General features: G+C 32.3%; 1 protein-coding gene across 1 annotated transcript; it reads left to right on the top strand.

Annotated features, from left to right (window-relative positions):
• Positions 1-1,412: 1,412 nt before the first annotated feature.
• On the top strand, positions 1,413-2,642 carry LOC125846318 (rust resistance kinase Lr10-like). The gene has a single exon (XM_049525708.1). The coding sequence runs from the start codon at positions 1,548-1,550 to the stop codon at positions 2,610-2,612; it is 1,065 nt and encodes a 354-aa protein (XP_049381665.1). The 5' UTR covers positions 1,413-1,547; the 3' UTR covers positions 2,613-2,642.
• The last annotated feature ends 8,686 nt before the right edge of the window (positions 2,643-11,328 follow it).

Raw genomic sequence — 11,328 nt, 5'->3', positions numbered from 1 at the left:
TAGGTTAGAGTTGATTTATACTAATATATATTTAAGTTTCTTTTGAACTGTCAAATTTTTAACATTCTCCGTCTCATTTGATTGAAAAATATTATGTCTAAACCATATAAAGTAAGGGCATCTCCAACCCTACACTCTATTTTACTCTCCAAATATAGAGTTCTCTATTTTTTCAGATAACCAACTCCAATCCAATTCTCTATTTTACTCTCTAAAAAAGAATTTTTTTCTCTCCCCTCAATATTATATTATTATTTCTATTTCATTCTTATTTTCTTATCTCATAATATAAATCATTTACTTCTTTTTCCCAATAATTACTTTATATAATTCTCATGTGATACACAATTTTATTTTTTCAATTTTTTTATTCTAAATTTTTAACTACCATAAATTGCAAGAAAATATTATATAATATATAAATTAATGGACAAATTCAAATAAAAGTGAAATATAATTACATAAACACTCAATTTTTGAAATTATTACGTTGCTCCCATAAATGCTCTATTAATGCATTACGGAGTTCAAAATGAGCATTTTTGTCCTTAATTTTTTTTATGTCTAGCTAAAAATTGTTCAAATCGGAGATTTACATCTACCACCATTTTTGTCGTTGGAGTTGGAACCTCTATGACATCTTGAATTGGTGCATTAAGATCACGTTCATCCTCAATTATCACGTTGTGCAATATATTACATTTAGTCATTATATCTTGTAGTACTTTCTTTCTACAAAAACGTGACGGTTCTGCAATAATTGTAAAACTCCGAATGCACATTCGACATCTTTTCGACATGATTCTTGTGTCATCGCGAATTAATTATTATATTTTGTATTGTATTTTATCTTGTATTTAAATTGTTATGTTATGTATTGTATTGTTATCTTGTATTTAAATTAAATTTTTCATCTTACCATTTTAATTTTTTGTATTCTTTATAATGAAAATTAGAAAAGAATTAAAAATACTATTAATTTGAAAATAGAGTAGTATATATTAAATAATATATTTTAAAAAATATTATATTACATCTAAAAAGAATTATGAATATTAGATATTTAATTAATGAAATTATATGTAAAATAATATGTTAATTAGAAAGTAATGGAAATAATAATAAAATATTAAAAAAGTGAAATAGAGAGCGTGAATAGTAGTTCTCCAAATTTGGAGAACTACTATTCAACTCTCTAAATTTGAAGAATAGAGAGTAATTTGGAGGTGGATTGGAGTGCCCATTCTCTATTGTACTCTCCAAATATAGAGAATGAAGAGTAAAATAAAGATGAGATGGAGATGGTCTAACCATATCTATCTATACAAACCTTAAAAGCATTAAATTTCACAAAACTCATAATTTCTGAGAAATAAAACGGTTCGCATAACAAAAAAAGCTTAACATTTCCTTATCATCTCTATGATTTCGTTGCTTCGTTATGATTTCTCAAACTTGCAGAGTACTATTTCGGAGCAAAATTTGTGATCGGCCTTCCATTAGTAATTGTATTTCTAGCGATCAAATTCAAAAGAAGGCATTTGTCTATGTATGATACTATTGAAGGCTTTTTGCGAACACAAAATAATTTCAAGCCAATCAGATATAATTACTCCCACATAAAGAGAATGACCAGAGGGTTCAAAGAGAAATTAGGTGAGGGAGGTTACGGCAGTGTATACAAAGGAAAGCTTCAAAGTGGAAGAGATGTAGCAGTGAAGATGTTGAACAAGCCTAAAGCTGGCGGTCAAGACTTCATGAATGAAGTAGCTACCATTGGAAGGATCCATCATGTCAATGTGGTTGGACTCGTGGGGTATTGTGTTGAGGGAACAAAGCGTGCTCTTGTATATGACTTCATGCCCAATGGATCACTTGACAAGTATATCAGCACCAGTCAAGAAGGAAGTCCTCTGTTAAGTTGGCAGAGGAAGTATGACATTATTCTTGGAGTGGCTCGTGGAATTGGGTATTTGCATCGAGGCTGTGATGTACGAATTTTGCATTTTGACATCAAGCCACACAACATTCTTTTGGATGAGAATTTCATTCCAAAGATTTCTGACTTTGGACTTGCAAAATTATATCCAACAGATAATAGCATTGTGAATCTCACAGCTGCTCGCGGAACGATTGGCTATGTAGCTCCAGAATTGATCAGCAGAAGCATTGGAGCAATCTCTTACAAAGCTGATGTTTACAGCTTTGGAATGCTGCTAATGGAAATGCTGGACTTGAATAGACATGAAGTTGCAAATGAAGAGAATTCCAGCCAATATTTTCCTTATTATATTTACGATAGGTTCAACAAGGGGAAGGAGATCCTGGTGGATGAAGAAGCGAATGATGATGAAAAGAAGATGGCTAGAAAGCTGAGTTTAGTTGCATTATGGTGCATTCAAACGAATCCAATACAACGCCCTTCAATGAGTAGAGTATTAGAAATGCTTGAAGGTGAAGTTGAAGTGCTAGAAGTACCTCCTCAGCCTATTCAATCTCAACCGATTGTTCATCAGATGATGGGAAGTTCCATGACATTTTCGTCTGATTCAATGGCTTTGTTAGAAAATTCTGCTGATAATTCCGTCAAAGTAGACATTTGTTCTGATTGATTATAGTTGTGTATTGTTCATTTAAAATGAGGATCTAGACGTAATATTAGAAATTGAATAACACTTCAAAGTCATTTGTACAATGAAAAGGAGATAGTATAAGAATTGCAAAAGTATTTTGTTTCATAGTAGTGATCAGCAAGCTGAATGATAAATATGTAGACTTATTTCTCGACTTGTATGTATTAGATCCTGATGAGATGCACTAGTCCACAACATACTAAGGGACCACGTTGGTTTTGCATTAAAACACAGTAAAAGAGACTAAAGGAGGAAACCACGATCTGTCACACAGAATTTTCAATTGCTTTCACTATCTTCAAGCAACAAGTGATTACAGACTCCAAACACATTTACAAAGATTAAACTCTTAATTCCACCACCCGTAATAACTCTATTACAGAAAGAGCCAAAACAATACCTCTATTGCCCACTATATTAATTAAATCTAATTGATATAAACTTCAATCACACCCTACACAGTTAACTCTAACCATGCTCCTTGTTAGATTAAATACTGAAGACACAATCCATTCCTTTACAGATTAGAAACGTATCTTACAAGTTGAATCACACACGACACAAGCTTTCTTATGCAACAATCAAAAGACACGGTTGATAACTCTATCAGGTCCATTGAGGTTCTTGAAGGCTTGTAATCTCCAAAGACAAAATACACCTCCTAAAATTATTGTGCTTGAATGTCTCGACTAGGTTGTTTCATGTCAATAAGGATATATTATCCTCTGAACATAACAACCTAGTGTTCTCCCATTGGTTGAGTACATTGTTCTCTTTTCCTGTGCTCACCAACCGCATCAATATTGTGACAGCTTTTACAGTTGTTCACCATTTTACCAGAAATACATGCTCAACTCTGGGACCAGGTTCCATGATTTGTGAGTGTCATCAATACACAGAGTTACAACATATCCTTGCATTAAAACCATGTTAATTGGATGTCCACAATGGGAAAGAAAAGAGTTGAATGATAAATTGAGAAATAGTCCTTCTCTCAAACACACATCCAAAAGACTTAGTGTAACTGACTGTTTCCATTATTTCCAATAAACACTTTCATCAAACCTGTTTTCATTATAGTGAGAGGACCCGCCTGATGTTGACTTAAGACTCCCCTTAGAATCAGTATTCCCTCAATGAACTTCTCCACCAATAACCCTGCTCTTTCCCTTTCTTGGTTCCCATACTTGTGCTACTTCCTGGTTGGCATACCCATATATGGTAGTCTCCCGCTGCCCTTCAATATTAATAGGTTCATACTTATCTGCAGCTTTTGAAGATTTTCAGTGGTAAAGGAGTTTTGTTCAGTTTTATCCATCTCGGCAGATTTGCTATCCTGTTCATTGACCACACTTCCGCTATAATATGTTTTCCAAATACTTTACTACTTATGGTTTTGCGATAACTTATATCAGAAACCGATACTTATGGTGACGTGTCTTTATTACTAATACTTGCTCCAAAATAAGAAAAATTAAATTATATATACTTCTTTGGTATTTGTTTATATAAAGTATATAAATAAATTATTAATGAAAATTTTGCCAAGTCTATAAAGGACATAACGTGGAAGTCCAATTGAAATTGTACTAAGAAAAAAATATTGAAATTGTACTATATTATTAATGCTGCTGATGTTTTTTATTAGGAATTGGATTTGTAAACATTACCTCATTCAAATAGGATTTGGAAAAAGGTTTATATGTGATAAATTTATATAAAGGGAATTGAAAAAGGTTTTATACCAAGTTTTTCATTGTAATAAGAAAAATATTTTGTTGAATAAAGTGTTTCTTGTTGGGTTTATTGTAACTTGAGAAAAAAACTGTTGCGGAGAGTGTACTATCAAATCATGAGCAGCACTGGTGATGACCGTGATGACTGGGCAGGTAATTGCTTTCTTATGATAGTAGGTTTGTATGCTATTGATAGAGGTTTGTCTGCTATTGATAGTTATAGGAAGTATCGGAAAGAGAAGGAGGAGAATGTCAAGAAGGAGCAGAAGGTGAAGAAGGAGCAGAAGAGGTAAATCAACAACGATCACATTTTGGCAGAAAGGGAAAGTTGTTTCCCCCTCCGTCCATATATGTATTCCACTCCGCTTAGCGGGCCATGTTTGGAAGAGGAAGAGAAAGGCGCTTAGTCCTGGAACGGGAAGAGAAGAGGAAGGAAGAGAAGAGGAAGGAAATAACTAGTCTCAGTTTAGTAATGTTTTAAGATTAGTCAATTTTTATTATAAATTTTTCTTTTAGTCTTTTTTGATCAATTGCGTACTAATTTATGTTCGATTCAATAATTGATTTTGGTTACAATCCAAATTCTAAGTTCGTTAATATTAAAATGCCCTGTATAAAGATCTTAATCTGGATCAATTATATAACATCTTATCTTAATCAGTTATAGCTGTTACCTGTTTCAAATCAGAAGAAAAGGGGAATGGTGATTTGAATAAAGGGAATGAGAATGCTGCTAAAATGATCGTATTTAGGAAATTGTATCTTGTCCGGCAAATAAGGTCCTCTAACCCCACGAGGCAATTGAGGGTTCATTCCTCATTGTATCTAATTTAGCAAGATGATTAGCCATTGTGTTGCTTCTAACAAGGAGTGAAGCAAAAATCATATTAAGTTTTCTTCTTTTTGCTGTCTTTGAGCATGAAATTTGTTTGTTAAGTCACTAATATGCTGATTTCTACGTCTCTTATAATCCCTGCTGTCAAAACTTTGCATATTTCAGTGATTACGATTTATGTGTTTCTATACGGACAGCTATACATGGTATTAAGTGGTCTACAAAGAGCACTGCTTGTTGAGGCAAAATTGCAAAACATAAAGTTAATGGAAACAGCTCTAGATTCTCAATCATTTATCCTGCTTGGACTTTTAACAGGGTTACCAATAATCATTGAGTTAGGACTTGAGCGTTTTTGTTCTCATGCAACTACAGCTGGTTGCTGTTTTCTTTACTTTTTCCTATGGAACAAAATCTCACTACTATGGAAGAACAATTCTTCATGGAGGTGCCAAGTATAGACCTACTGGTCGTAAAGTTGTGGTTTTTTCATGGCAATTTCACTGAAAACTATAGACTTTACTCTCGGAGTCACTTCATCAAAGGATTGTTTATGATTTGTTTAGGCGATCATATGAAAGCAATTTGGCATATGTTTTAACTACATATGCAATATGGCTCATGCCATTTACTTGGTTGTTTGCACCATTTCTGTTTAATCCTTCTGAATTTGATTGGGGCAAGATAGCCGATGACTGGAAAGATTGGAACAAGTGGATTAATCAGCAAGGTGGTATAGGGATACAACAAGATAAAAGTTGGCAATCTTGGCGGAACGATGAACAAGCTCATCTTCGTCATGCAGGGCTATTTTCGCGGTTAATTGACATACTCCTTTCTCTCAGATTTTTCCCATACCAGTATGGACTGGTGTATCACCTTGACATATCCAACTAAAGAAAATATATTGTTGTCTATGTGCTCTCATGGGTTGTCATTGCTGAAGTAACCTTACCCCCATACAAAAACCAGGTTCTTGTACTTTTGTTGAGACAAATAAAACGCTTATAAGTGAAGTGCTAGAATTACCTCCTCAGCCTATGCAATCTCAACCGATTGTTCATCAGATGATGGGAAGTTGTATGACATTTTCCTCTGATTCATGGCTTTGTTAGAAAATTCTGCTGATAATCCCGTTGAAGTAGACATTTTTTCTGATTGATTATAGTTGATGTGATGCTTATTTAAAATGATATACATGCGAGAAGGCGTCGGGTCTGAGTTGGTCCGTCTCATTCGAGATACAACTGCATTGCGTTCGCGCTGAACAAATACACATGGACATAATTAAGTCAGTCTTGAACAAACTAAAAGTCTATTTTCAACCTTAAGACTCCATAACTCGATTAAAGGGGTTTTGTTGGATTTCTTTGTAAAGCATAACTCTAACCTTCTTATTAACCACGAATCTTATCATCAAATTAGTGGTTTTAATTGGTGTTTTAAATTGGGGGATTTCTTTGTAAAGCACAATTAGCACAATGAACTTGGTGTAAGCTAATTAAATCAATTAATATGACGTTTCAAATTTTCTTACTCTTTTGGGTAATAAAGAAAACTTTAGTATGTATCATTGAAATATTGAATAAGCTATATTTGAAGAAGAATATGATAAGTTTAAACAGCTGGAAGTTAAAAGTGAAGAAAAAAAATACATGAAATAAAATATTGAACTTGTAAATCAAAAGTTCATAGAATTTGTACAGGTCCAAAAGTAGATGAAACGTCTTTTCAATTAAACTTAATTGAGAATTAATTTTCTTATAAAATAATAAAATGATCAATCTACTTTTAAAGGACGTAACTTACAAAAATGACTATAGTTATAGGGTTATTGAAGTTCAATAGCTACAAGTATGTTATTTACCAAAAATGACTACAGTTTATGTCTATATCTAGCTATATTTTTATATAAATTATTTATACAATGATACACTTATAATTATAATGCACTAAATAAGATATTTTTAGATATGTTAAAAAACTAAAATCACTCCTAAAAATCTGCCAGTTTGAATACGTAGTCTAAAGTGACAGTCTAACATTGTTTATTTTGAAAATTCAAAAAATCAAAACCGAAGATGCAAACTCTGTACAAAAAAAATGAAAAACGAGAACACTTGTATGTTGAAAAAATATATCTCAATATTATTATTATGCATATAAAGACATGTAGATGAAAATAGTATACAAATACAAATACATATGAATACAATTATGTAACAGTCAACTAATCTTCTGTTATATTGTATTTTATACCTGCACTTGAATACAAACATACATGAATACAATAATATAACAGCTAAATAGACTTTATATATATTGTATTTGAAATCTATATTTGAATACAGATACAAATGAATTTAAATTTATAACTATCAATCAGCTGTAATTTATAATGTATTTGATACTTATATTTGAATACAAATATGGAGAAATACAATTATATAACTATTAATATGCTTTCATTTATAATGTATTTAGTACTTACATTTGAATATAAATACAAATGAATATATTTATGAATACATTATGAATACAAACATTTAAATTCATTTGTATCTGTATTTAAATACATCAATATATATATATATGTTTTATTTAAAATATATTTTAGATTGGTTTAAGAGTTGCCACTTAATTTTTAAGAAAAAATCAAGATAACTGTTGTTTTCAAAAGACTAAAACAGAAATCTAGTGAGAACTTAAAAAGGGTTCGAAGTTCTTATTAGCATTTTGGGAAGGGTTTGAAAGCACCCGAAATGCCCGCTAATATGCGGTTATCCGACAATTAATTCTTTGGCTAAAATGTTTTAACTTAACTTGATTTGCGAAATTGTACTATTTTTTAGTTAGAACCATAGAAAAATAATGAAATATTATTTAAGTGAAGTATTTCATAAACTTATTTATTTATCATTTATTTATTTATTTTTTTATCAAGTTAAAGATGAGTAATTTAGTTAAGTAATTAATTCAAAATAGGTATCTTTCGGGAATTTGAATATTTTCGACCTTAAGATTAACAACAAACATTGACAAGTAAATAAATATAATGAAAATGAATAGGGAAAGAGACTTGGGCCCAAATATGGTTTTCCTGTCCGTCTGGGCCAGTATTTGGGCCCATTTTCTTTTTGAGCCTTTGACCCATTTGAATCACTTGTACCTGTCCTAAGAACTAACAAGTATAACGAATAAGTGGGCTTAGGCCCAAAAATAATAAAATACAACTCTTTTTATATGAAAAGTGGGCCCTTGGCCTAATCTTTTCAATCCTCCCCGATATCGAATTCCTTCAATCCTGTTCATCGATTTTAATGGTCGGCTGACTCAGAAAGGAGGAATTTGAGCCTTTATGGCTCTCCCAAAATGCAAGAAAGACTGTAGGAGTTCGTAGCGAACTCGGCCGGATTTCACATGCAATAAAATAAATAAAATACATAAGTAATACTCATAATAATTCGTAAGGATAAATGAAACAATAAGAGGCTTTCAGTACAATAATTTCAAGAAGAAAATAATAAAATAAAATAAGAAAATTAACAGCATGCCAAACACACGATTTAACTAGGATATCCACACATGCTCCTTCTACTTCAAACGATGCCAATAATGTCAAAGAGTATTCCAATCTCACGGTAAATTGAAATTATGACCAATGTACTCAATCCAACAATAACTTCAAATTTTCACACTAGAAAACTAATATCACTACACTTCTCATAATAGACAAATTGATAATGACCAACTTCTCTTTTCATGATGGAAGAAGAGAACCCAACAAACACAACATAACATAGGGGACATATAAGTATTGCCGACCATTAGGACAAAATCAAATGCAAGAGAAAAGATTTCAATTAAATTAATCATTAAGACCCATTTAGTGATGAATATGTATCTTTTGGCTTATTAATAATAATAAATAAATAAAAGAAAGATAAGAAACAAATTTAAAATAAAAATAAAAAAAATAATTAAAATAAAAAAAAAAGAGAACAACAAAGTGATCAAGTACTTTGGCGAGATAATTGGAAATAAGCATGGTCATACTACAAAAATTCATTAAGTAGTGTTACTGATTTTGACATCAAGGCTCCCGAAGCTATAGACAAAAAAATAAAAATAAAAATTAAAATAAATAAATATATATATATATATATATATATATATATATATATATATATATCCTTTTCAATCCAAACAAGAACTAAACCGGCTATTTTTAACCAAACCAAACATTAGACATCACGTAACACTCATGGACAATGGCCGGAAACATATAATTGCTAACTTACGAAACACACGGAGAGATACACCAAGAATACATGATTAGCTCACGCCAAAATGAAAGTCACATTCACATGAAATATTAAAGAGCCACAGATTGCCAAGATGCTTTCTATCACAAAAAATGGCTACAGAGAAATAGAAATGTGACCATATTAAAGACCGAAATTCCCAGATTCTTTGACCATTAAACAGTACCAAAACCTAACCAAATTATGTCTAAAAATACAAGAAGACAATAAGATTCATAGTCACACATTTTTTGAAGCTAAAACAGTGAGCAACAAATGACTCTAGAGGACTAGTATGAGATGTTTTCCTCCCGAAACGAGATATAAACAGATTTTTGGACATGCCTTGAAGAATACAAACTTAAAACTCCAACTTGTACTCAACAACAACCAAGTATACAATAACATAATTTATTCGGCACCATCCAAACACATAACGAAAGTATGAACGTCGTTTCAACAACATAAAAGCAAAACAATACCATGGCTATCCAATGATGAACAAGCTAAAGCTCGAGGCGAGCACATTGATCGCGAATTCGGAAAGAAAGAAGAATTGAATAGAGAGACAAACCAAAACGAGCATTAAGCTATCTTAGAGTCTAAACACACGTTATTCATTTCAGAAAAATAAGATGGAGATTAGAGCCATCACTTGGATTCGAACACATCATATAAGAGCATCTCAAGGCCCACACTATCCACGACTCACACCTGAACGTCTACCGGAGACTAAACAAAATGAAAGAGATTAGAGTTATTCACCTTTCGATGGGCAGAGAACAGGGGCGAGACGAGCAGGGAGATGACGACCTTTCCCACCAAAATGAGATGACGAGAACTTTCTTATGAATGAGCAGGGAACCCTACTATGGTCTCATTGATCTCTCTTCTATTTCTAATGTGCTTAGTAAATATTTTTTACTGCTTTTGCTTAAGTCGCTATCAGTATCCTCTACTCTCAAAATTTTTCCAACCCTTTAAATGGAGAAGAATGGACATATATATAGGGGAAATTCCAGGGCTCACGTTTTGAATGAAGAACAGATAGGAGCAGGGGCAGAAATGGAATTTTCCTCCGATTTCGAAATTCAAAATATGGAACAGGGAGCAGCTGGGACGAAATTTTCTCCAAAATCTCAGAAAATCTGGACGAGGCAGCAGGCTGGAACAAGTTGGTGAGGGCAGACGCTTGCTTTTCCGTGGATTCTGCTGAATTGTTGTTGCTGCTTTGACGTTTAACTGCTGAAGAAGAAGGAGAACGTAGGTGGGGTCATTTGGTTACTGTTGTACGTATGTATGTATGTATGTATTGTGTGTTAGGAATTTAAAGGGAAAAAGGGGTGGGGTCAATATAGTGTATGCTGTTGTATTATTATAATATATTATTGGGTCGGTTGGTACATGTATGTAATGTATTGTTTTGGACATGGATTGTTGTTTGTATGTTGTAATGTGTGGGAATGGGTTAGTGGGTATTGGATTTAGAATGGGTAATTTGGCTTGGAACAAATGTCTGTACGTGTTTATTTGATGTTGTATTGCAATGGTTTCCTCTGTTTTGGGCTGGAAGGTTTGCTGGAAATACAACATAAAATCCCAAAATTTGGTCATTTAAGATGAGTATAGAGTAAAAAATTAAATCGGTTAGATTTTGGATTTTAAGAAATAGCCAAATTGAGTTGAATTAATAAATTCGGCTAAAACCTACATAAGGTGAGCTAATATAAAATTAATTAATGAGTTTCTTAATGTTAACGAAATAAAATAATTAATTCGATTATAAACTAATTAATTTAAAACTATGGCCATAACTTAAA

This window comes from Solanum stenotomum, chromosome 12 (assembly GCF_019186545.1).
Source record: "Solanum stenotomum isolate F172 chromosome 12, ASM1918654v1, whole genome shotgun sequence".
NCBI lineage: Eukaryota > Viridiplantae > Streptophyta > Magnoliopsida > Solanales > Solanaceae > Solanum > Solanum stenotomum.
This window is presented reverse-complemented; position numbering and strand designations above follow the sequence as displayed.